Raw genomic sequence first — 25,531 nt, forward strand, 5'->3', positions numbered from 1 at the left:
CCTCCCGCCCCGCCCCGCCGTGAAGGCGTTTTCCCGCAGTTTAATGTTTGGCGAGCGGGAGCTCAGCGTCCGGTGAGTGGCACGGTGGGGGCTGTTCACTGCTCCCATGCAGCGCCTGATTTAACCGCAACAAACGAGAAAACAATTATTTTTTTTTCCTCTCCCTAAACGTTTTTTTTTTGCATTTTTTTGGGTGTTTTTTTTTTCCCTAGAAAATAGTTTGAAAACTGGCGTGCTGGGGAAATTGAAGGAGCCTTTTGAGGAAAAAAAAAAAAAAAGGCTATTTTGAGCCCTTGGATCAACGTAGGAAATAAACAGCTGTGCAGAAGTGTAAACCGGTCATTACTTTAACGAAGATGTCCCCCTGTGGGAGCCGTGTGGGAGCTGCCACCAGACTAAACCCCCGAAAATGTGAGATGATGGCTGAAACCCACAACTGCCGGAGAGTTACGCCACATCCCCCTCCGGCTGCCCAGAATGCTTCCAGTACTGATAAAGGATGGGAGATCAAAAGTTTCATCTACTGCCTCGAATAGAAAAGATTTTACCCTTGAATAGGTAAATGTATCTGCTCCTGACAACTCAAATGAGCAAGAATTAATGCCAGTCTCTACAAGAGGGTGGCAGAGCAAAGCCGGGCACGCACGGGGGTCTGGATGCCGCCATGGGAGCCAAGTGCCGCTTTAGGCTTTTTTTTTTGCTTTTTACGGTGCTGCTGGCCAAAGACGGGACCCGAGGCTAGTCATGGAAACTGAGGACTAGTTGTCCGAACACATTTAGATCTGACTGTCCTCGCTGAAGCTGCAGTTCAATCTAGTTCATGTGTGGGTGGTTCCTCCAGATTTAGCCTTCAGGATCGACCGAAAGTTAGCCCTGAACTCCCCTGTAATTAATTGCTGCCTTCCGGAATAAACACCGTGGCAGAGTGGTTCCTGTCTTTTTCAGGAATTGTTGTGGTCTCTTTTAGTAACCTCTATCCTCTGAGCAGGTGCATTATTCAATTATTTGGCACACCGACAACATGTCAGTAGAGGATTACTAGGGATGACTTCTGTCATTGATGCGTCATTTTAAAATGGAAAGCCTAATAAATGCACATGCTGCTGACCACCTGCCTCTCCTCTTCTGTGGCACACAAAACGTCTTCATTCTCTAAAAGGGCACAGGTTAACACGTGACAAAGAGCAAACTGTTGAGGTTTATCTGGGATATTTCTAAACAACAGTGATTTTTATAATCCTACGTGCTACACTCTTTTTCAGGGATGTCAAAATTTAGGAAGTGGAGAGCTCTAGGCAAAACCAGTCATTATTTCTTCTGTGCTACCGGCACTTTAGAAGCAATGACAGAGAGGTTAAGCCATTATTCACTAACACACTCCAGCAGCAAGCGCAGTAATACTGCAGGGAGTTCAGCGTACCATGCTAAATACAGCTGAACTCTCTGAATTGAGTCATTACTCAACATCTTCTTTAGTATTTCACTTAGAAGGAGAAATTGGTAGTGAAGTCAGATGTTTCTTGGGTATAATCCTATATTCTTAGGAGACATGCAGAAAACCCTTTCTTTTCCCCCCCAAAAGCAGCATACATAAAACATACAGGGAATCTCCCCGTTTACAGCCCTATAGGTCTTTTCCCGATAGCCCTAAAGTTCCCTTAGTGATCCTCAGGACCACACTCTTAATGGTATCGTGTCCTTTTTTCCTGCTCCTATATGACTTTTACTGCATTTAGCTTTTTGCACTGTGTGGTTTCACTTGGCTCTTTTCTGGAAGGAGCAGGCACATGGGCCAGTATGTGATAGGAGGCTCCCACTGTTTCACTTATCTGACTTCCATAAAGAAATGTAATGGCTTTTTACAACTGGCTAAATAGAAGGCAGTGTAACAACTTCAATGTGACTCATTACAACACAACAAATAAAATTCTCTGCAGACAAAGCACTAAGGTAGGAAATGACAAGCTGGGAGTAATGTAACAGAAAATAATGGACAAGGGGAAACAGAAACTAAAAAAAAGACATTGAATAATGGGTACCAATGTACCTGGAAATTGTACCAAGGTGCCTAGAAAACACAGAAGTCTATCACATACTGAAGTTTCAAGCAGGATTATGATTTATAAATATATGTCATATTTTGCAGTTGTGGCAAGCCACTGTCCCAAATTCCAGCTGCACTGAGGCTGCACTGATGAGAGAACAGAGAATTTCTGCATTTGCTGAAAGTGGAGGGAGACATAGAGGTTTATTCCTAAGAGTTACAAATTCCCATCTTTTTGAAACGAAACCTCCTAACCCCAAGCCTGGTGTTGTGACATCCCACATGTGCCACACAGCAGAGGGTACACCTGTGTCACCTGCAACCGCACCTCAGCAATGCTGAATAACTGGGCATCCCTTCTGACAGCTATTCTGCAAGTAACGTGTGTGTGTGTGTGTGTGTGTGTGTGTGTGTGTGTGTGTGTGTGTGTGTGCACTAGCAGGCACACTGGTGTGCACGGCTTTGTCCCTCTGGAGCCAGAACTTGGCACTTACTGGCCTGTAATATACTCTTGTAATACCATCTTGGCTGCATCCCAAAAGGAAGGATGGAGTGACACTCAGACCATAATGGGATTGCACAGTGGGGAAGAATGACCTGCCTTCTCGCGAGCAGAGTAAGCAGCGCCCACTTGGCGTGTGCGAAGGTGTGTAATGACACAGTTTCCCAAGCCCCACCAGTCCGCCTCTTTGTACAACATCATGATCTGGCTGGAATGAAATAAGCCTTTCCCTGAGGGACAGAATGCTCAAGACAACGAAGGGATGCACTTGGAAATCCTTTACTGGTATGTACTTCTTATTTAGTTTGCTTTGTTCCCTGCAGTACGCCTTTCAGAGTTAACAGACATCAGTGACTTAATGCTACAAATCTGCTTAGAGGAAGGGAAGGAGGTTAGCGTAGACAGGAGGGCTCCTGAATGAACAGTTTAAATTGCAAATTGTTATAGCCAATCCACCTTCCTTCAGAAACCTCAGAAAAAGAACTAGTTTAACATAAAATGATGCTTGGCATCTAGGGCTCGGTGATGCAGAAATGACAAGGCCGCTTTGATTTAGCTGGAGAGGAAATGTGAGCAGTAGTGCCATGTGCAAATTAAACCCTTTGATCCTGACATCAATCTCTTAATTAGGAAGCTGTCAGGAAGAGGCAGTTTTGTTAACACGTCTGTCCAGACAGACCTATTGCTCTGAACAACAGCAGGATTAAATTCACCAGGGATCATCCAATTCTAATTTGCTGCATTTCTCAGTGCACTATTCATTAAGCATAGACCACACTACAAATCACCTCTAATCACATCTACAAATGTGTTTGTGCCCTGCACAGTCCCTAACCAAACTCTGCCTCTAGCAGTAACCAGAGTTGCTCATTCCTGGCAAGCTCCTGTCTCTCCCCAGTCGCATGCTCTGTGATTTCCCAAACCCGAGCTCCCTCTATTCACCCACAGCCACTTCTCTGAAGAAGCCTTTAGCAAGCCGCCTGCTCATCTCTCATTAGGTACATGTGCTTTACAAAGCAGCTAGGCTGCTTCTGCTTGGTCTATCAAGTCTCTACTCCTTCAGCTTATGTTTTCTGGCTCGAGTGGAAATCCATCTCCCTTCCAATGCGTATTTCAGCCATACAATGAGTCGTGCTTTTCTTTCAGATTACCTTGAGTTCCCTGTGTCTCCAACTCCTGCAGTTTATATACTGTACTGGGACAGAAATACTGTACTTCTCTCTGAAATAGCACGCCCACTGCATCTTGGTCACAACTGTTAAAAAGTTACATATTTTTAGAATGAGATTCTCTGCCCCAAAACACACTCCGTTTGGAATTTCAGCAGGTGTCTTTCATTTGCTGAAGAAATACACATGGCACTTTTTTCCCTGCAGTCTAATTACACAAAAAAATTTGGGTTTGGATATCTGCATTGGTAGTATAAAGGTATGCACTTTGATTTATTTGCCAATATTTGACCTTCATCTAATAAAATCAGTACCTGAAATTTTTTTTTAATCACATACAGCATATAGACTTCTTCTAAAAACTATTATATCAGAAATAAAAGTCTGCTAAAGAACTACTTTGAGGCAAAACCCTTGCGTGAGCATTATTTGCACAGTTGGAAACTTCAAGAAAGATCTCCTCTCTGCCTCGTGGTTTCCTGCCTCTCTCTAAAAGTCTCTGAGCCCTGAAGGGCCTTAGCTCTATTTCTGCACCTGTATCGTCATTTCTGCTATAAAACTTAAACAAAAACCTCAGGTAAGGAGACTAATATTAAACACAAATCTGTAACACGGATAAACACACATTACTCCGCACTACTTATTGCTATTTGAATGCTTACCTTTGTTCCGGATATGGAACTACAGCAGGAGCCCCAAGAATCTGTCTCCCACACAGAGGCTTTTTGTTGTCTTTCCCATCGTACAGTGCAGCTACATTGAACCTAGGAAACAAGAAAATACGAATTAAGGTATACTAGCACATGTTCACAATTATTGCACATTTTCATTTGCGATATGAAGGTATCTGCCTCACTACAGGTATACTACACTTCTGTTTCTTTCCCAGACATCGCGCCTAGTGCTGGAATTTAACGGGGTAGGCAAGAAGGATGCAGGATTACTGAGAGTACATGTGGAGCAACCAGAATGAGAGAAGCTCTTGGCCGTCCTGTCCTAATTTGGAAAAAGAGAAGGGGGCAGATGGGGACTTAACACGCACCTAGATGGTGGAACACCGGGACAGAGTGTTTCTTGGGAGATAAATTAATGATAACAAGACCAGGAACTTTTAAACAAATGGACTGGAACTCCCAGTCCCTTTATATGCATGTGCAACTATCAATTTCAGTTAAGTCTCATGAGTTTATTTTGCCTTCTGCTGTAGGTACTGTGAAACACAGTCCACACAGGACATAGACTGATGTGCCTTTTCTGACCTTGCAGAAAGAGCTGTACAAAACCGAGAGATGAGGGCTTGATCTTCTTCCTGTCTAACAGGGTGACTCCAAGAGAACCCCAAGGAAGTCAGTGGTGTTGGAACAGCGTAAGACCAGATGCTAAAGGGTTTTCTTCTGGGTGTGCTTTCCAGAAATCTGAAAGGATTCAGGCACAGTGGAGAGATTGAAGTTTAAGGTTCACCCAGGCAAGAATTAGCCTTCCTGCTTACTGGAACAGCTGACTTGGAAGTGACATATATGCTGAACTGGGAGCAAAGTCCTGTAATAAATAACCGTGCTTCGGTCATTTCCTCCTTTGTGCAGCGGAGAACTGGCACTTGGTGAGGGATCCCTTAATGGCACCAGTACCAGTTTCACCTTTCTTTTCCTTCTTATTCCAATGCTTATGAAAAAAGAGGGAACTAAGCTGCAGAAGCCAGACAGTGAAGATTTCTTCTGGAGAGGTAATGTCCTGTCCGGTGGGGTGCAGTTTGGTTTACGGTGTTGCATTTCTTTGGAAAGAAAAGCAACAGAGCGAGCCAGGCATTGTCAGAAAGCGGACATTCAAGCAGGTGGGGGGCTGGCCACTTAGAACTTAACTGGGAATAAGCATTTAAATGTTGAAAATGCGTATCCTGGGATCACATAGGATCTCCTCCCTACATGTCCATTCTTGGCTGCTACCAGAGACTGGATCCAGAGCTACCTATACCTTAGATGTGGCGCGTCGTGTTTGCATGTACCACTCCCTCTTTGTTCTGGGTAGACATTTCTGCTCTGTTGTAGTATTCTAGTTTCTGGCGCAGGTGAAAAAGTGTCTGTCAGTTGTGAGTCACTGTGGCTGACCATGGCCCGTCTTTGGCCTACGTTTGCTAAGTACCATGCTTCTGTACCACCTTGCATCACTCACAGTAACAGCTCATCACATTCTTGAATTTAATATGCAGATCCTATTCCTGAGTCCTGAAAAAGAACATGAGGACTTCGCCATAAGAATACCTGATTAAAAAAGACCTAAGTTCCTTCTTGAGAAAGTGTTAAAAAACAACAGAAGAAAAGCCAAGCAGCCAGAAAGAAAACATTCATGTTGCATTGCTAAATTTTCATAGATGTTGTGCTACAAAATTGAGAATTGTCTTAGTTACAGACAATCTCTGGAGGTTGCCCTCATCTCACAGGGCAAATCAATTGTTAATATAGTCAGCAGGTGTTGTGTTGGGGACGCAGGACTTGCTGTTTCTCCATGTGCCAGCTTTTGTTATTAAGTGTGACATTCAGCTTCTCTTCTTGTTATTGGGTCACCTATGTGAAAATGACATTTAAAATTCCTGCTTTAAAATGTGTGTTAGCATTGGACTCCTACATCAGCAGTCTGTCATCTCTTGAAGTTTCTGTTTATTTTTCAGTTGGGGATCACAATACATTTTGTAATTTTGGTAATTAGTTATTTTCAGCATATCTTATGATGACTTTGAAGTGGTAAATCATTCTGGGCTTGCTTGGAAACCCTCTTCAATCCATGCTACTGTATAGCCCTTCATAGCCACAAATAGGGCACAAAGATCTTGTAGCTTGTCAAACACTTCCTAGTTTCCATTTTTCTACCCTAATAGCCCTCCTTATGGTTAGGACATCGGTGTAACCCACAACAGCGGCAGTATCTTGCATACAGGAATATAATTGCTCCATTCATTTAGTATGAAGAAAAGGTTGTTTATGCACCCATCAATTTTAAGTAAGACCATGATTTATGGAAGCTATTTATACCTTCCCAAGTAACATGGATTAAAAAAAAAAGTGGGCAGCTAAAGGAAAGCAAGTGATAAAATGAGCCCTAATTCTCCTACTGCAACATTTTTGTCAAACATTGAATTTTATTAAAACAAGAGGGAGAAAACAGTGGTATCCCCAAACTTCACCTGAAGTTTTTTTAATGGTAATCTTCATTTTTCAAGAGCATGAATTTCCAAAAATAAAGTGGTGACTTGAAATACTTTTCTGATAATTTAGTTGCAAATTTCTAAACCTCAGAAACTTGTATAGCTCCACCATAAAATGAAGATAAATCATAAAATTATTTAAATTATTCAATTAGAAAAGTAATGAAATCTGGGTACCTCTCAAAAAGAGATACCATCCATATTACACAGAATTGTAAATAGTTATCAGAAATTTTAAACATAAGATTTTAAAGCCTTTACACATGATAGAAGAAATCTCAAGGATTTCAGTGAAATTATTTATGAAGTATCCCATTAATCACTAGCATTAATGGTACTGCAAACTGGGATTTTGATGATTATCTCTATAGCATAGGTAGAAAATGGAACTTTCAACTCTGTTAATTTCTGGTTTTCTTGGTTTGTTCAAACTTTCCAGAGAACCTGGCCAAAACCTAGACAAGCATCATTTAAGGGCAGAATAAAATAACTTCTCAAAAGTCTCTGTGAAAATAAGAAATTTGCATTTGAGTGTCAAGATTAAACTGGAGCAGGTGTCTCTCTTCTTCAGGGGGTCTGTTCCGAGAGGTCACTGTCGCGGTTTAGGCCAAATCGGCTACTGGGGATGTGGGGGACCCCAGATGGGACCAACAGATGCTCCCCTCTACCCCTCCTCAAAGAGAGAGGCAGAGGAGGGAATAGAGACTTAATGAGTTTAGAAGGAACTAAGGTACTTTAATGAAATATTAATAATAAAATAAAAGGAAAAAAATGAAATATATACAAAACCTTGCCTAGAATAAGTGCCAAAGATCAATTTCTGGTCCTGTAGTGTCCACTCGTCTTCTTCTAAAGTAGTTTCCAAGCAGTTTGCTGTCAAATAGAAATGTACAGAAGGGACGCAGATGATGCAATAAGTCCTCATTGAGCATGAGTTGTAAAATCTGTTTGATATAAAATGCTAAGAAAACATCATTGATAATAGTCATAAAAGGGTAAAAGTAGAATTAATTTTTGGTCCCAGGTTAGTATTTTATGGAGAATTTTGCTTATTGCAAGCATTTCATTCTTATTATCAACTTTGAGCTGAGCCTTTTCTCTGGGTGCGCTGGAACAATGGATAGAGGGAGAGATCCTTTAGAGAAGTGGAGGGAGCAGAATGGATCACACAGCTGTGAGAAGTTTGCGAATGTGAGACTGTGGAGACCTGGGTTAATAACTGATGTCTGCGGCACACAGCAGCTACTGAATCAGAGGTTAGTTAACGTGCAGGGATCACTCCTGCTAGCAGGAAGAGATAACAGGGAAAAAAACCTGTCTGGAACTCCAGAAACATTTAAAGAGAACTTTGCCTGTGGTTTCCCCCACACAGGAAAAGGTGTACAGCAGCCTTCCCACTGTCGCAAAAGTGGGAGCCAGCAAATCACACCTAGTCCCAAAATCCAGCTGTCTATGGGACAGGAAGCGGTTTCTGAAGACTTCGGTTCCTTGGTTGTTCTAAGGATCACAGCCTAAACAGTATCATCTCTTAATCAAAGCACTGGTGTAGATTTTTGGCCACCAATCTTTTCACTATTATGTTCTTGATCGTGAGCTCCTAATTTTATTTTTTTTCCCATCCTATTCCGTATTTTGCTGCTCATGCCTTAGTTGCAGCCCCTCCCATTCCATCCAAGAAAGGTGAACTCTAGCCCTCAGCTTCTATATGGTGGTAGGTTCAAGGTGTGAGAGTCTGAGGGAATTGAGCATGAGTATGAGAGTATAAATTCAACCTGTGTCACTGGGCTAGCCACTTGTAGGAACTGTACTGCTGGGTCAATGGACCAGCCAAAGGTAACTCTATTGTGCGCTGAATTACATTGCATTGTGGGGTTTTTTTATTTGTGAGCCAAACTTGAAGTTCAGCCAATAAATGTGCCTAGTGTTCGACTGAGGGAACTTTTCAGTATCAAAATGTGCACAGAGACTTCTCCAGGGTTGAGAGCATCTCCAGGGTTATGTGGTAGAACTTGGAGCAGACCACCACCCCAGTGCTGCAGATCTTTGCTTTAGGTAGATAGTTTCATTGTTTCTGCATTGGGTGTGGCTTATTATCTTATTATCTTTTGCTTTAATGAAATCTAAACCCGTAATTATTTTAAGGCTTTTTGCTCTTATTTTTATAAGGAAACATCTCCACCCGACTGTCTCTTCTGATCAAAGCCTGAGCCTTTTTCTGGCCTAATGTTAAGTTCTTCTTGGCACTGCAGGTTACGTCCAGTGATCTGACACATAATGGTGGTTTTCAGAAAGGTAAGTCCTTTTCTTTGCTGTGATTTACTGACTGGCCTGAGGCCTAAAGAAGAGAAAATTACTTTAACGTCATGGTCCATCTCAGAATGAAATTAGCAATACGCCAGTAACAACAAGGTGTAAAATAATATCGATGCAGACTAGAGATGCAGAGGTGTCTTGCCTAACCTGCCTGTGCTCACGCTGAGCTGGTGACCTCTGTCACAAGGTGTGGCACTGAAATTACACACATTACCTCTGCAGTTTTATTCAACGCAAATGACAGCTGTTAGTCTGTAACCTTCTTCATAACCTTGTGCAATGTTTATAGATGTTTACACTACAGTTGTTTGGTTTCAAGTAAGCCCATAAAGTGTTTTGAGAGGAAAGAGAAATAATTTTTCAGTAAAAAACTTGAAACTTTGACAGTAAATGCTACAGTGTGTAACAAAAGTTGTGTAAGACAAGACACTCAGCTAGAAAGCTGGTTCCTCAGCAGGTGTAAGTATGAACTACCCATTGAAGATCTGACCTACAACTTTGTTCAATTTTCATTCCAGCAATTACTGTAAAGCTTTCTGTTTGAATCTGTATTAGTGCCTGGAGCAAGAGAAGGTATTCCTGGGGGCTTGGAGTTGGGGAGCATAACCGGGACAGTAGTGTGGGACACCAAGAGAGAGCTCAATCCTCGGAAAGGGCAGCTGTAGCTCAGACCTTTCCTACAGTCACAGCAGAGCAGTTCTGCTTGCTTGCTCTGCAGAGAGGCAGGATGTTGCCATGCCTCTACAACTGTGAAGAGAGGAGCTGGGCTGAATAAAGAATGCTTTCTTTTTTTTTTCCTGAAGAGAGATCATGGATGCACTCACATTTCTAAATGATTTCAGCTATAGCAGAAAGAATATGTATGTCTAAAACCTCTTTCAACAGAGCCCTCTACATTTCCACGCATCTAGTTTGTACATCTGTTTGTTTTTCTTTTCCATAGTAACCTCTATGTTTTAAAGTGTCTCTTCTGAAAGAAGACTATAGCTAATGTGAGGCTGCCAAGGCACTTTACCAGCATTCACTGTGCCCTCCACCAGTCTCTGGGAGGTAGTGGAGCTGAGTGACTGCTGTCATTGTAAAAGGTGTTGCCTCATTTCCTCTTGTGAGACAGCTGGGCTTGATGACTTGTCCAAAGTTATGGTCCATGTCAGCTGTGGAGCTGGGAGTACAACTCAGAGGTCCCACTACTAGGACAGTTAGACTGTACTGCCTGTGAGCAGTAAGAACTTATCTGTTTAAACACTGCTAAAGAAATCAAATCACTAAAAGGTTAAAACCAAGAGATGTGTATTTGTGAGCTACACAGCATAAAGTATGTCCTTGTACCTGATGATAGCTTTTTTATACCCAGGGTGATCATGTGTGGTTGGAAACTCACCCAAACACTGAATTCAATGTCCCTATCGGGGCAGTTGTGAAGGACTCTGACTCAGGACGGATCTTGCTGGAGGATGACGAAGGCAAGGTGGGCTACGCTATAACTTTCTGTAAAAGAGGAACATAAAATTTAGAAGTAAAAAGAACAAAAGAATGGCCCTATTGTGTCAGACCAAAGCTCCATCTAGACAGATGGTCTGACTTTGATGATGGCTGCTGGTAGGATACACTGAAAGAAAGAACATAAAAATAAGACTTTGATGATGGCTGCTGGTAGGATACACTGAAAGAAAGAACATCAAAATAAGGCAAGTATAGGGTGATACCCTTGAATCCCTAGACCCCAATACTGTGAAGATTTAGAGCTTCCTAAGCTAGAGGTTATACCTACTATTTAACAAAAGGAAATGATAGGCTACAGTCTCTAAATTTGGTGGGGCTTTAGGTGAAGTCATGATCCCACTAAAGTCAATTGGGCTGGGGTTTCATCCCTACTTCATACCTGATATGGCTGTGATGACCTGACAGAACTGCACTTTGAACAATGCTATACTTGGTGATGTCCAGAACCCACCTGAATGGCTTCACAGAGTGTTTTAAATCATCTGGGTCTGGGCAGCAGCAAACCAGTTAATTTCTGTAGTTCAGTCAGCTGTTTGTTAGAATATGCTGGTTTAGAAGTTGATCATACTGAAGCTCATTCTGATGTAACATGGCTCTTCTTTGTTTGCCTCTGAGCAACGGCATAACACATTAAAACTGCTGCCTTGCCTTTTTCAGGAACACTGGATCACGGCTCGGAACATGCACATGGTGCGCCTGATGCACCCCTCCTCTGCCCAAGGAGTGGAAGACATGATCAGCCTCGGGGATCTCCATGAAGCAGGCATGGTGCACAACCTCCTCATCCGCCACCAGGAGCACAAAATCTATGTGAGTGCCAAGGTCACCAGGCATAGTACTTTCAGGAACGCCTTGTGTTATTTAGCCAAGTGATCGAAACAGCCTGCAAGCCTTTCATACATGGGGCCCTCTGCTTCCTTTACTGATTGAGGGTGCCAAGGAGACACAACATAGTTTTTCTCTTCTTTCATTCAAGTACTTTGGCTGTGAAGAAGAGAGCTAATAGCAGTCTCCGAGATCACAGAGATATGCACTGGAAGTGACCCTGCTTCCTTTCTCCTAGAGTGACCATTTCCACCAGTGACTGACAGCTAAATCCAGTCCATGTTACAGCTTAGTGCTGCTAGTACCTGCGGCTGTGACACAGGATCAATCTAACTATCACCCAGTGACACGATTTGGATTGTCCTCTAGTCCGAGTCAATAGTTACTTGATTTTGATGTAATAAAATAGATGAAGAATAAATCTGGATATTTAGGACAGTTGGTTTCATTTCTTGTCCATTACGGTTTTTATCTGTGACTTTGAGCAACTTGACATTTTTCGTTTCTTTGTTCCTTAGTTTCCGGTTTGTAATATGACAATAATATTCAGGTTTTTGCATGCTTTGCCTCCCGTGTTGTATACACTGCTACACTCATAGGAGAGGAACTGTGTCTTACAATATAGACGTGGTGCTGTTTAGTGTAAACAAGGACTGATTCCATAGATGCTGCAGTTATAACTACCAGGATGCGTGTATAGACCTGTTCTATTAGACTCTAGCAGTCTGCAGTTGTCTTATGTACAAGTTCTTGAACATAAGTTCTTGAATGCCTCACATTTCCACAGCCTTCAACATTTCAATAGTGCTGTTGTTTACAAGTATTACTAAATGACTGTATGAATAACACAACCATAACTTTGTCCATTAGCAAAGTTCAGCTACATCTGAAATAGAGCACAAAAGCAGCTTAACAAAACACTGCAAAACAGCATATGATAATACACAAAAATGCCAGGTCAAATTGGACTTTCTTGTGCTTTAGCTTGAGACATTGAACTGAGCTGTGATTTGGCAAGAAGATTATAGCTAGCATTCTTCCTCTTGCAAAACTTCCATATCCTGGGATATTTAATAGCGGCTTCCAGGCTTCCCTCCTGACTCTTTTAGATTTATACTGCAAGTGGCTTTGGTTGTATTCTTGTTTGTGGCTTTGCTGCTAGCGGTAACACTCATACCTGTTTTCCAGACTTACACAGGATCAATCTTGGTAGCAGTGAATCCATATGAGCTGCTGCCCCTGTACACAGTTGATCAGATCAGACTGTACTGTAACAAGAGGATTGGAGAGCTGCCACCTCATGTCTTCGCCATTGCAGACAACTGCTATTTCAATATGAAGAGGAATAAGAGAGACCAGTGCTGTGTGATCAGGTGAATGGACTCAGAGAGGACAAGTAGCCGAAACCAAGTCTGGCATGTTTTTGGGACACCTTTGTGGACATAGGAGATCTTCCAAATGGAAGGGCACAGATAAGACTAGAGACAACAGAAAGGAAATATTTTCTCCCTCACTACTTCATTTTCAGATAGGGCTGCAAAAGGTAGAACGTAAGCAAGGGACTTCTGAAGTCCATTTTTTTCCCCCAGAATCTTTGAATGTGGTGATACATTCTGCTCGTGGACACTACATATAGAAACATAAAATATGAACCTGTGTGATATATCTTTTACCTTGGGGGCATGACACTTATGTTACATGTATTTTCTGAGAATAGAGATTTCCTGTAGAGAAACAACCTCTGCCAATCTGAAGATGGAAGGAAGCTTTCTTCATTCTATAAACACATAACATGTATCCATTTTCAGTTAATCATCAGTGTGAAGAATCAGATCGTCTCATTGCAATAATATCTGATTATAGCTAAGGCAACTGAGTTCATGTGCTAAGTCTAGCATTGAAAACCTGGTAATGCATTAAAGAAGAAAAGCAAGTAGTCATTTAATTTGCACTGGTACAGAATGTCTTTCATGGATTTGCTTGTTTTTAATTAGTGGGAGAATTTAGTCCAAAAACCAACTTAAATTTTAGCAGATAAGATGATGAAAGACTAAAGTTCTCCAGCTTTCCGTGAAAGACAGTCTGATCTGCCATTCACAGGGTAAATCTGTGGGATTTTTTTTTTTTTAACTTGGTCTGCCATTTTGCCACCCTAGCCAAAAAAGAAGAAAGGAAACCTGTAATGATCTTGTTTCTTACTGCAGTGGAGAATCTGGAGCTGGGAAGACTGAAAGCACAAAGCTAATACTACAGTTTTTGGCAGCTGTCAGTGGCCAGCATTCCTGGATAGAGCAGCAAATCCTAGAGGCCAACCCCATTCTGGAAGGTGGGTTACTGAGTAAACATGCCTGATTTACCACCTTTATCTCAGGATTTTTCTATTAGGATAAAAAATTCAGAAACAGATCTTTGAGCCACTGTATCTGCATAACTGCTAAAACCCCTGGAACACTGGTGATGCAGGGTAGAAGTTCTCTATACTTTTCTGCCCCATCCCCATGAAGTCCACAGCAGCTCCCACACTGTAGGAGGAGGCGCCACTATAGTATGTAACCCGGAATTGCTGGGAGCACAAGAGTCTTTGGGAATGCAGAGCCCAAGGTAAAGATGCCCGGTTTAGCATTTGCACTAGATAGTGGCAAAGTGACTGGCCAAGCATGGATGTATCTATAGGGGAGCTGCCTGAGACAGCCATCTTTCTCTGTACAGGGATCAAGTGTGTTCCCAGTAAGTCTTTCTGGAGGTCTGCAGACTTGCGCAGCTCTCTTGGCTGGCCAGATACAGGCTGCAGTGGGATCATTTAAATATTTTTTTTAGACCCAGTTACCTGGATGGACAGTACAGCTGCCTCTCTCTTTAGGAGGCAGCCTGAGACCAGACATTCTTCAGTGCTTATCAGCACTGTCATTTGGAACACAACGTGTGAAAAAAAAGCAGCAAAAAAGAAGGGCATAAAAAATAGACTCAGTGTTCATTAACTGGAATAATCCAGATACTATCTCTGTCCCTTGCCCATCAGCTTTTGGAAATGCCAAGACAATTCGAAATGACAATTCAAGCCGCTTCGGGAAATACATTGATATCCACTTCAACCAAAATGGCGTCATAGAAGGAGCCCGGATAGAACAGTTTCTTCTGGAGAAGTCCCGGGTTTGCCGGCAGGTGAGGGCACTGGCAGATGTCCATTCTGCCTGCTCCTGTGTCACAATCTATGCTGACAAGGCTGTCCATTGGCCTATTCCTTTCTTTTAGGCTCCAGAGGAGAGGAACTATCACATTTTCTACTGCATGCTAATGGGGATGAATACAGAGCAGAAAAAGATGCTGAATCTGGGCACTGCTTCAGAGTACACTTATCTCACTATGGTAACAGTCTCTGCTTTCTTCTCCATTATCCCTCTACCATTTTCTTCTCCCAGCAAGCAATTATACTCAATAGGAGCTGCAGATGAGCATTTACCAAGTGTAAACAGTGCTTTTCATAGAGTACCAGAAGCAGTAACACCAAAAGTGCTGTGAGCCTCAGAGATTTCAGAGATTTATTGTAATGTCCACCAGTGGGAGGCAGCTTGTGGCAGTTCAAAGCTTTCTGCCAAAATCAGACTTAAGAAACATAAAGGACATCTTAAAGCAGCTGGGAAATATCCCCCGCTTTCACAAGTACTCAGATTTCAGATCTCATGCCAGGGAGAATACTAATCAGGTATATATACTTTAGGGGGAAATGAATAAGCAGAAACAGTGCCAAGAATCCTAGTCCTTATATATGATAAATTTTACATACGTTAATGCAGGAAGCTGGCATTCAATCTAACCTCCAACACCTAATGTTAATGTCCATGTCCGGGTTTATCTTGCTATAGTGGCAGGAGTGGGATGTTCATAGGTGAGATTTTTTAAAATAGCTAATTGGTTGGTTTAGGCCATGAGAGAAATCCTGTTCTTTAGCCTGTGCAGATACCTCATATTAAATATGCCAGGTAGTTTGATTTGGGCTGTTCCACAGCTGCGGAAAAATGGGGTTAAGTCCTGTCTCTGCTGAAGCTAATGGGAGCTGGGCATCTAGTTTCGGAGGAAATTAAATCAAGCCTATAAAACTGTTTCTAGAGTCTCAAAAGCAAAATCATTAAAGTTGCTGGAGATTTTTTCAAATATAATGTTTTTAAAATAGCAGTGATCTTGCAACAAGAGCTGATGAGTGCAATTCACACATTGGCCATTCCATAAAAAGGTCTGAAGTTCCTTGGGTCAGCAGTAGCGCAGTATAATACAGAGCTAGGAGGATTAGATTAAAGGAGAACATATCCATGGTTTTGTTCAGGTCAGCTGTTGGCACAAGCTGGCATGTTTACATGCTGTAAAATGAAATGTCTAGAAATCTAGAAATTTTGTAATCATCACACTATATTTTTGGTAATAGCAAGGATAAAAAAGGCATTTCCCATCTCCATTAGTGCTGAAAATAGTTTCTGTCAGAAGCAGCATCCTAGGACCTGCTGTGCAGGCTTTGCTGAAGGTTTTTCTGATGCTGCCTTGGATGCTTCCATTTGTCTTCCACTAGATCCTAATATTCTTATTTTGAGATTTGCCTTCTAGTACTGATCCAATCCTGCTTGCTTTGATTTGGGATTAGGGCTCCATTTACAAGGCAGAGAGAGGAGACCAAGGTAATAGGCATGGCCTTGTTAGTGTAGGGAGCCTTGTCAAAGTTTCTTGTCCTTCTGTTCTCCAGAGCAGCCTTCCCCTCAGCTCTTCCTTTTGGCTTCCCCAGTATTCAGTCTAGCCCTGGAGAAATGCATCACTTAGCCCTTTGCTAATGGGTTCTTCTTGAGAGTAGAGATGAGGGAGGAAACAGCCATGGGAAGAGCATATAGAATGTCTAACCAGGTTTTTACTTTGCGTCCTGTGGCAAGTGGCTCACAGGGTGTCCACAATGTGTACAAGGGTTTTTCAGCCTGCAGCTCCTTTCTTCCTTGTATGGGTACCAGGAGGATTTTCCTTACCTGTGGGTGCGGTGTCTTGCAGGGCAACTGCATGTCCTGTGACGGCCGGAACGACGCGAAGGATTATGCCCACATCCGCTCGGCTATGAAGATCCTCATGTTCTCAGATTCTGAGCACTGGGACATCAGCAAGCTGCTGGCTGTGATCCTGCACCTGGGGAATGTGGAGTTTGAAGGTAAACTCAGCATTATCTGTGCTTGGCCTTTCCTCAGACTCCATGGTAAAGGCCTAAAAGTGCTGCCACCTTCAGCTGTACAGATTACGTTGTGCTTCTCTGGGTGGACAGGGTTGGAAGGGCAGGCATATGAGCACCATGAAATTCTGTGACTCCACTGCCTAGTGTTTTAAAAACATCATATTATTACTATTTTGTCATGCCATCGGGTTTCCCTGATTATAAATAGGCCCTTATTACACAAACTGAAACAACAGATAATATAATGCCATGTTACATTTGCTGACTGTTGTGCTGCGCAAGCTAGAGGACACAGGAGCAGCTGAGGGACGCTTGCTGTGGAGATGACAGCAGTCATTTTTCTGGCTGGGTTTGGTGAACACTCAACTGCATAAATGTACTTCTGGTATGGCACAGGCACAGTCCGAGACACTCATCAGCAGGATGCCAGGAGCTCTCACATTTTAGAAAAGGACTTCTGGTCCCTTTGCGATACAGAGGGCCCAGTACAGTGATGCCAGCTGGATTCTTTGGAGGAATGCTGGCTGCTAAAATGAGGGATTTCCCTCATTCCCTTTCATTGTCTAAGTTTCCCACAGGGCAGATATACGGAAAAAAATATTTTCAGAAACACATTTTCTGAAGTCAGATACCACTTCCTCAGATCCCTAATAGCTACTATTTAAAATGAATAACCTTGTCCATTTTGCTGCTATTTTTAGCCTGGTGTTCTGAAGTTGTGAGGGGCCTGTACATCCCAAGATCCCTAGGTGAAATCAGAGCCCTCCTTAATAAAATCATAAAACCTGTGAGTTTCAAAAGAGAATTACTGCCTTGCCACATTCCCAGAGCTACAGGGTTACAGAAATAGGGCTGCAATAACAGCACAGCCTCCAACTGTAGCAGAAATGATTCACCCTGAGATTGTTTCCTCATTGTAGCGGCTGTATACGACAACTTGGACTGCTCTGATGTGATGGACTCACCGCACTTTTCAGTCGCAACCAAATTGCTTGAGGTAATGGACTCTCATCTTCTCCTACTAGTTCTCTCCCTGCTCCCTCAGCACACTGACACAGCATGTCTCTGTGGAGTGTTTATGTATGGATGCAGATATAATGGGCATGTCCCCTTCTTCCTGCTGGCACTCAAGTGATGCTGTTGCAGATGTCTCTCTGAGCTAGGAGATCTTCAACTGGGAGAGCAGGCCTCCAGTGAATGCTGCTGGACAGACAGTTTGTCACAGCCCTCTTTCTGGGATGGACTTTGCTGGATCTCCCTGATCCACCTGGAATGACCAGGTTGCCATGACTGTTCCTCCAGGTGGACTCCAGTGAACTCCAGAGCAGCCTCACAAACCTCTCCATCATTGTCCGAGGAGAAAGCGTGTCCAGGCCTCTGAACATAGTTCAAGCTGCAGATGGGAGGGATGCCTTTGTGAAGGTACTGGTGCTTACATCTTCTCTGTTTAAAGATCGGGGATGCTTTCAAAGCTATCTGTCATACTGGTTGAGGAGCCTTATGTGGCAAACATTCACCCAGAGGGCTCCTGTCCCTCATAGTTTTCAGGCATAGTTTGACAGCATTGTAGCAGCATGATAGCAAGCAGTAAGCTATGTTCAAAGACTAATGATGGGCTCTAATTCCTCTTTAATTTTTTTTCTCAGGGTATATATGGACGGATTTTCCTGTGGATAGTGAACAAGATCAACTCAGCCATTTTCAACCCAACTTCTCAAAAGTCTAAAGACAGACGTCAGTCCATTGGGCTGTTGGACATTTTTGGGTTTGAAAACTTCAGCAACAACAGGTAGAAGGGTCTAGGCTAATTTCCACTGGGAAGCTGAAAAGCAGCTGATGTAAAGGGAAAGAATGAAAAAACAGACAGACACATGCTCTTTCACTATCATCCTCATTCTCAGAAAAGCAGTGAAATTTCCATCACTGAATTTTCCCAATGACGATCATGCACAGATTCCATTTTTCTTTGGTCTTGCTCATATTTCTATCTCCTCCTGCAACCTTCATTTTGGTGCATTGCACACATCTATTCCACAACCTCAGGAATTTTCTCAGAGGAGGTGGCTATGAAGCTGCTATGAGCAGGCAGCCACTATCTAAGGATGCAGTATGTCCCCTGTCTCTGTACCAAACCTGCTTGTTCTATAGCATTTTTATAATGTCTCTTGGGATACATTTTGCATATAGTCCAAAGGAGGCCATATTGTGCTTCCCATTTCAGCTTATGCTTCCACCTTGCTCACTGTTCTCCCATCCCTTTTTTGGGTCAGCAAAATACCTGGTCAGTATACCATCATCCCACTGCTACCTCTCCTACTGGTGGTTTCAGTCCCAAAGCACCATTTCTGTTTGCCCTTCTCTACAGGGGCAGCAGTTCTCTCAGTTGTATGGTACCATATCATCAGTACTCCACAAACCATCAGCACATATTTTGCAGTCTTTTCCAATCCATTTCAACAAGATAATATTCCTCACTGACTTTTGGAACTTGGTCTAGGATCTGTTCAACCCAGGTTCTAGCTTTTGTGTTTTCTCCTATTATTTTATGCTGTTCCCAAAGGCTGCAATCCACATGGGGCCTTACTGCGGTGAGCACTCCACAGGCACGCACAGTGTGCCACAGCAGTTACCAGGTAGTAAAACTCAGATGCAGCATTAAAGAGTAACTAACAAAAGAAGCTCTAGTGCCAGTGCAAGTAAAAACATGTCACGTACTCATAGAGTAAAGCTATTTTCACAGTTATATGTTTCCCTTTATCTCTAGAGTTTCTTGAAACACATACAAGATCTTTCCTTGCTTACTCAGCAACACTCAATCGTCATTTGGCTCATTTCTGCTTATCTTTATCATAGCAGAAGATGCATCCCTTACATTGCTAAGATTGGCAACATGCAGTGGTGGTGATCATTGACACTGTGGAATATAGCAGTAGTATATCTGGATATGTATTTAATACAGAGAATAAACAAATACCATAGAGCAGTGCAGCACTGGCCAAGGATGACCACAGGTTCCCATCTTTTTCCTCCCTAGCTTTGAGCAGCTCTGCATTAACATTGCCAATGAGCACCTCCAGCAGTTCTTCGTGCACCATGTCTTCAAGCTGGAGCAAGAGGAATACCGTGCAGAGCACATTGCCTGGAACAACATTGACTTCACTGATAATCGCCAGGCTCTGGATGTCATTGCCCTCAAGCCTATGAATATCATCTCCCTCATAGATGAAGAGAGCAAGTTCCCAAAGGTAAATTTCTGGTTGCAATCGTAATGCCTGGCTTTGCACACAGCTCACAGGTAACGCTTGGCTTTGCACACAGAAAACTGCAAAGGTAGCTTTCAGACTAGGAGAGGCAATGTCTTCTCCACATAGATGTTCCTTTTAAATTAGCTTACTATATGAATGCTTCACTCTCTGCTGGAGTGTGCTCTTCCTGGGACCTCACAGTTGAAACTCTTACAGCTGTTCCAGACAGAGAAGAAAGGAGTCCAGATCATTTCACAAGGGATTCTTAGGAAATCCTTGAGTTCACATATTGTTTGAGTATTGTTCTGCTGTTGGTCTAGGCTGCAGCTTGCCCTTTCTTCTCCTGGATGACAGACCTAGTTGAGCTATGTCACTACTGGGAGGAACTGTTATTCTGCAAAGGCCAGGCACCTCAAACAGAAGAGCAGAGATGAAAGTCGCGTCTGATCTCAGACATCCCTGCAGAGCATTTTCATAGTCTCCAGAGTATGGTGAGGCTAAGCAGGAGTGCTGGTACAGGAATCAGATGGCAATGTGGGCTTGTCCAGAAAAGCAAGCTTCTGCCTCAGCTCATTTGTAGTCCTCAGGTAACAATTTGAGAGGATCATGTACAGGCAGACAGCTTTCCCCTTTCTGCCCTAAGAAGAGAGTGGTCCCCATTGTATGCCCTGCAGTCAGGACAAGAAAGCATCTCCTCTATGATTCCTGGAGCACAACTTCTCAGATAATACAGCACTCACTACCCCTAGCATGGGCCTAACTCACAGCAGAGCTAAACTCACGTGCACCACAAGGGAATGAGATTGTGATGGCACCCCTTGAAGAGAAGCACCCAGCGGACTGCCTGCCTGCGGAAGTCATGGCATGCTGACTGGTATCTGCCCAGGGCAGCCTTCTTCCAGGGATCCCCGAGTCTTTCACCAGTTGGAGAGTGAAAGAACTGTGCCTTCCTGGGAGAAGGAACATGCACCCCTCAGAGCATGGTAGGATGGCATGGGAAGGTTGGTAAGGGGCTCTGCTTGAGAGGTCCAAAGATTTGGGAAATTCTTAGCACACCTGGTGATGTTAGTAACGTTATGGGGGCTAGTGTACAGCCCTAAAATACCAGGCCTTATGCTCTAGTGGTGTGTTCTGTTCTGATGCTTGAGAGAACGGCCTGTGAAAAAGGGAAGACATTTCTGGCACTACCTTCCTACCAGATCTGCTACAAAAATAAATGGCAGAATGAGAGATTTTGTTATCTCTGAGCACCGCTTCTGTTTGTTCACTGAGCATGGGCCAGTGCTGGGGGGAATCTGCTTAATCATCCTTTTTTGTCTGTATTTGTTTCTAGGGCACAGAAGCCACCATGCTCGTCAAAATCAATTCCCTCCATGGCAAAAGTAAAGTCTACATCCCACCTAAGAGTGTCCATGACACCAAGTTTGGCATCAACCACTTTGCTGGGGTTGTCTTTTATGAATCAAAAGGTGAGCCTATCTCTGCTGGATATGGAGAGTGAAGAGAAGGGCATCACCTGTCCTGAATGTGTAGCACTCCAGGGTAGTGTTGATCTGAAGTCAGATCAGGAGGTCAGGAGGATTACTTTAAACTAATCTGCAAGTTACTGTAAATGAAGTGGATTTTAGCTAGATGGAGTGGCGCTAGAGTCAGCAGGCTGCAGAGATTACAAGCTGATTTTGTTTCCATCATACAGATTTCCTGGAGAAAAATCGGGACACACTGAGTGCTAATGTAATGCAAGTGGTTCATTCGTCCAAAAACAAATTCCTGAGAGAGATTTTCCAGGTGGAAACAACCACAGCCAGTCTGGGACGTGGGACCATCCGGCATCTTGGAGCTGACCAAGCCTACAAGGTTGGGTTACTGGCACTGGGTGCTGGGAAACAACTTCCATAAGGCTCTGGCTGTCCTTGACCTCCTCCTTCTTTTGCACTGTCTCTGCAAATCTCTCTCCCTTTCATTCTACGCATTTCTGCAAAGGAGTCTGCAGGAAGAGTACATGGTCTGGTGTTCATGCTGTAAACAAGTGTAATGTCAGTCCTGCCTCCCAGTCTCACTGCCCCGCATATTACTGCAACTTTAGCTCTCCCTCCGGTCCCAGAGGCTTTGTGATGTGACAAAGTTCATGATGTCTAATTATCACAGAATCAGCTGTGCCTAGTGGTGTAGGGAGCCTTGTCCTATGCCTACTGCAAATGAGGTTGTAAAGTGCAGTGGACTGGAAACAGCGTGGGGCAGAGTTCAAGTTCTCTGCTCTGCTGCAACTTTCACGCACCTTGATTTCTGAGCATTTAACTATGCAATGTCATCATCGTGTGATGGTACTTTTGCTTTTAATGTTTAGATCTTTGAGTTTTCCTGTCAAGGTACAGAACAAACAGTCAGCTTGCCATCTTACCTGTTATCTGTCTGTTCTCCTGGCATTGTTTTCTGATCCTGTCCTTTCTTCCTCAGTCTTTATCCCAATGTGGCTTTCTGCTGTCCAGAACATCTGGCCATGGACAGGTAAACATCTGGGGGAGAAGAATGTCAGAAGTGGTACAAGCAGGAACAGAGAACTGGCTTAGCATCTCTTAAATGCTATGAATACCTTCAGATGAAATATCAGGTCTACCCGCATTGCTCTAATGCTCTAATGGTTTTTGTGTCTATAAATAAGGTTATGTTATTGAAAAAAACCCTTTCCTTACATTTAGAAAGTACAGCAGCATGTCAAGAAAGGAGATACTAAATGTGGGCTACTGGCCATTTCAAGATGCACAGACGATAGCTGAAATACCCTTATTAATTTCAAATAGGTTGGGCCACCATTGGGAAGCCTAAGGAGCAGGCTACAGAAAAGAATAGTGAATGAAGTGCCAGAAGAAACTTTGCTGTCCTGAGGTCTCAGAGTTGCTCTCCTGACTCACTAGGGGAGAAAAGTCACCATCATCTCAACAATGAATTCAGCTTTAGCAATGTTATATGCGCAGGATATGAGGGCGCGGGCTTCAGGCTTGTGTGGCCATCCCACTGACTTATTGGTACAGCAGAAAGGCCTCTAAGATCTGGAAGTGCAAATTGCTTTTAACTCTTACACAACTTAAACGTGTATATGCTGTTATCATACCTACCTCAAACAGATGCTTGCTAGTCCTAAAGATGCATCAGAGCGGCGTAAGACATTCCCAGGAACTGTTTCCCAAAGGCATGAGTGTTTGGTCGCTGGAGGGCAGCATTGCCCTGTAGCTCAATCAAAAGGTGGCAACCTGAGTGTTAGAAAGGGCACTTTAAACTTCAGAACCAGCAGAATGAGGTACTGTAAAGACCATGAAAGTGAGGACAGCCACTCGACTTCCAATGATTTACTTGAGGGGGGAAAAAAAAAAAACAAACCAACCAAAAAAACCCCCCAAAACCCTAGAAAAACCCAGAAAACCCACAGCCCACCAAAACCCCCCAAACAAACAAATTAGCTGTATTGTGCTGCAATGATTAGCTCCATGCCTTCATGTGAAAGGCCAGTGGAGTCCTTCTGTTACTTGGAATCTGCACGTTGTCACTGTAATTTAAAACTTAAAACGTACTAGGAGGTAGAAGCTTAGGCCTATTGTGATGATCTGTGTGGAAAAGACACAGGTGGAACTGTGCTTTCAGAGAAGCTGGGGAAGTCAGGAGCTAACTGCAACCAAGTGCAGTCCCTCTGGGGTTACACTATTGCAGCAGGGAGCAAATTTCAACCCAGGAGCGGTGAGACATAAAGCACTTTGTACACAGCCATAAATAGAGTAGCTCTTACCTTACCCTCCAGTAAAAGGTTGCCTTTTCACTGTTTACTGTAGCATGAATGAGCAACGTGAACAGTCATCCTAATCACTAAGGAATGAGCTGTTTGGGATCTCTAGAATTCCTAGTTAGCTACAAGATGGCAGCAAAATGTCTGGCCTGGAGGTTATTATTGCTTTGGGTGTAGCTGTTTTTCACCAAGCTTTTAGGCACACACCCATAAATAACAGCTTGGCACCCAGGCCCTACACTAAGTGCCGCCTTGGTTGGAAGAGACAGGCCGATGTGGGCTCCTGTGGGTGGAATTTCTTCTACCGCAGCCACCCCCAGCACTAGAATTTAGTGTCCAAGTAGGTGAAAGAGCTTAGCAGGGTTTCTTCGCAAGAATAACCCCAAATTAATAAGATACAGATGGCAGATTTAGCTCCCATGTGGGTAAATAATTTTTTTCTGGCAGTTGTGTGATACTGTTACATGGTGCAAAAATATAAAGATTTATTAATTGGCCCTCTGACAGTGAATGATGTAGCAGCCGGCATGTGTTTACTCTTCTCAGGGCTTGGATACCACCAAACGGCTCTCTACTCTGGGAGGACAGTTCAAGCAGTCCCTGGAAAAACTAATGAAAATCCTTGAGCAGTGCCAGCCATACTTCATCCGCTGCATCAAACCAAATGACTACAAGAAACCACTGGTAATGTTTTAACAATATGAGGTCTTGTCTTCAGCAAACTTTTTAATGAGAAAAAGCTGTCAGTTGCTGTGTAGCATTTTACATTTGTACTTCAGCCAAGAAGAGCTGGAGTACAGGCTATTACTAGAATAAAAAGGATGGTAGGATATAGCATTGTTAATTTACAAAAATATCTCTAAAAGCATCATAGAGTAATAGATGGCAAAAGAGCACATAGGTGTATTCCTGAAAGGAGCTGTAAAAGCCTTTCCTGTGAAGATAAAGACAAAACTGGAGAGTTTCTAGCCCCTCAACAAGGGAACAAACAAAAAACATGAGGATCCAACGATGATCATACTATGAAATAGCCTGAGAGAGAATAGGAGAGCTGTTGGTGTTTGAGAAGGGCGATGTGGCTTAATTTGACACTACAGGAGAAGAGAAACGAGTTTGTTATTAAAACACTCATGAGAGCACGACCCAGTTCTACATTAAAACCTTGTATGCTGTTGGTCAAGTGACTTAATTTTTAAAGTACTGCATGTGGCTTAGGGAGCCTATTTTTAATCTGCACTCATGCTATGTTTTGCGTGGCCATGCCCAAAGGACCTAAGTTGCTACTGCAGTAATTCATACCCGCAAAGTGATATGACATTGCAGTTCTGGGATTGAAAACAGTTGCTACAGCCAGACTGAAGTCAGTGGACTGTTTCCACTGCCAATAAACACAAATTTGAAGACCCTTTGGGGTGACTTGTTTACGCCTGTAATGAATTAATTTAGGGAACTAAAGAAATAAGTGCAATTAAAAAAAGCATAGTAGGCCATTCTGCGGGCACTCTGAGATTGGAGGGTAATAGATATGTTCTGAGGAATGCTGCACACGTAGCTTCTTTCAGTGCTAAGTCTCCTCCTTGTCTGCTTTCCCTTTCAGTTGTTTGACCGGGAGCTGTGTATCAAACAGCTGCGATATTCAGGGATGATGGAGACCATTCAGATCAGGAAAGCTGGCTACCCAATTCGCTACAGCTTTGAGGAGTTCTTTGAGAGATACAGAGTTCTCCTGCCATGGTCTCTTCGAGAACAGGTG

General features: G+C 43.1%; 1 protein-coding gene across 1 annotated transcript in view; it reads left to right on the top strand.

Annotated features, from left to right (window-relative positions):
- Window positions 1–9,188: 9,188 nt before the first annotated feature.
- Window positions 9,189–25,531, top strand: part of MYO7B (myosin VIIB) — a 49,531-nt gene continuing 33,188 nt past the window's right edge. Inside the window, exons 1-17 of the mRNA XM_009880335.1 lie at window positions 9,189–9,206; window positions 10,582–10,695; window positions 11,388–11,540; window positions 12,744–12,928; window positions 13,760–13,881; window positions 14,575–14,717; window positions 14,808–14,921; window positions 16,581–16,734; window positions 17,676–17,752; window positions 18,058–18,177; window positions 18,402–18,544; window positions 19,790–20,000; window positions 21,334–21,469; window positions 21,697–21,857; window positions 22,458–22,508; window positions 24,325–24,462; window positions 25,376–25,528. Of these exons, the coding sequence (XP_009878637.1) occupies window positions 9,189–9,206; window positions 10,582–10,695; window positions 11,388–11,540; window positions 12,744–12,928; window positions 13,760–13,881; window positions 14,575–14,717; window positions 14,808–14,921; window positions 16,581–16,734; window positions 17,676–17,752; window positions 18,058–18,177; window positions 18,402–18,544; window positions 19,790–20,000; window positions 21,334–21,469; window positions 21,697–21,857; window positions 22,458–22,508; window positions 24,325–24,462; window positions 25,376–25,528 (2,193 nt within the window). The remainder of the gene's footprint in view (window positions 9,207–10,581; window positions 10,696–11,387; window positions 11,541–12,743; window positions 12,929–13,759; window positions 13,882–14,574; window positions 14,718–14,807; window positions 14,922–16,580; window positions 16,735–17,675; window positions 17,753–18,057; window positions 18,178–18,401; window positions 18,545–19,789; window positions 20,001–21,333; window positions 21,470–21,696; window positions 21,858–22,457; window positions 22,509–24,324; window positions 24,463–25,375; window positions 25,529–25,531) is intronic.

Source organism: Charadrius vociferus, unplaced genomic scaffold (genome assembly GCF_000708025.1).
Source record: "Charadrius vociferus isolate BGI_N301 unplaced genomic scaffold, ASM70802v2 scaffold270, whole genome shotgun sequence".
In the NCBI taxonomy this organism is placed as follows: domain Eukaryota; kingdom Metazoa; phylum Chordata; class Aves; order Charadriiformes; family Charadriidae; genus Charadrius; species Charadrius vociferus.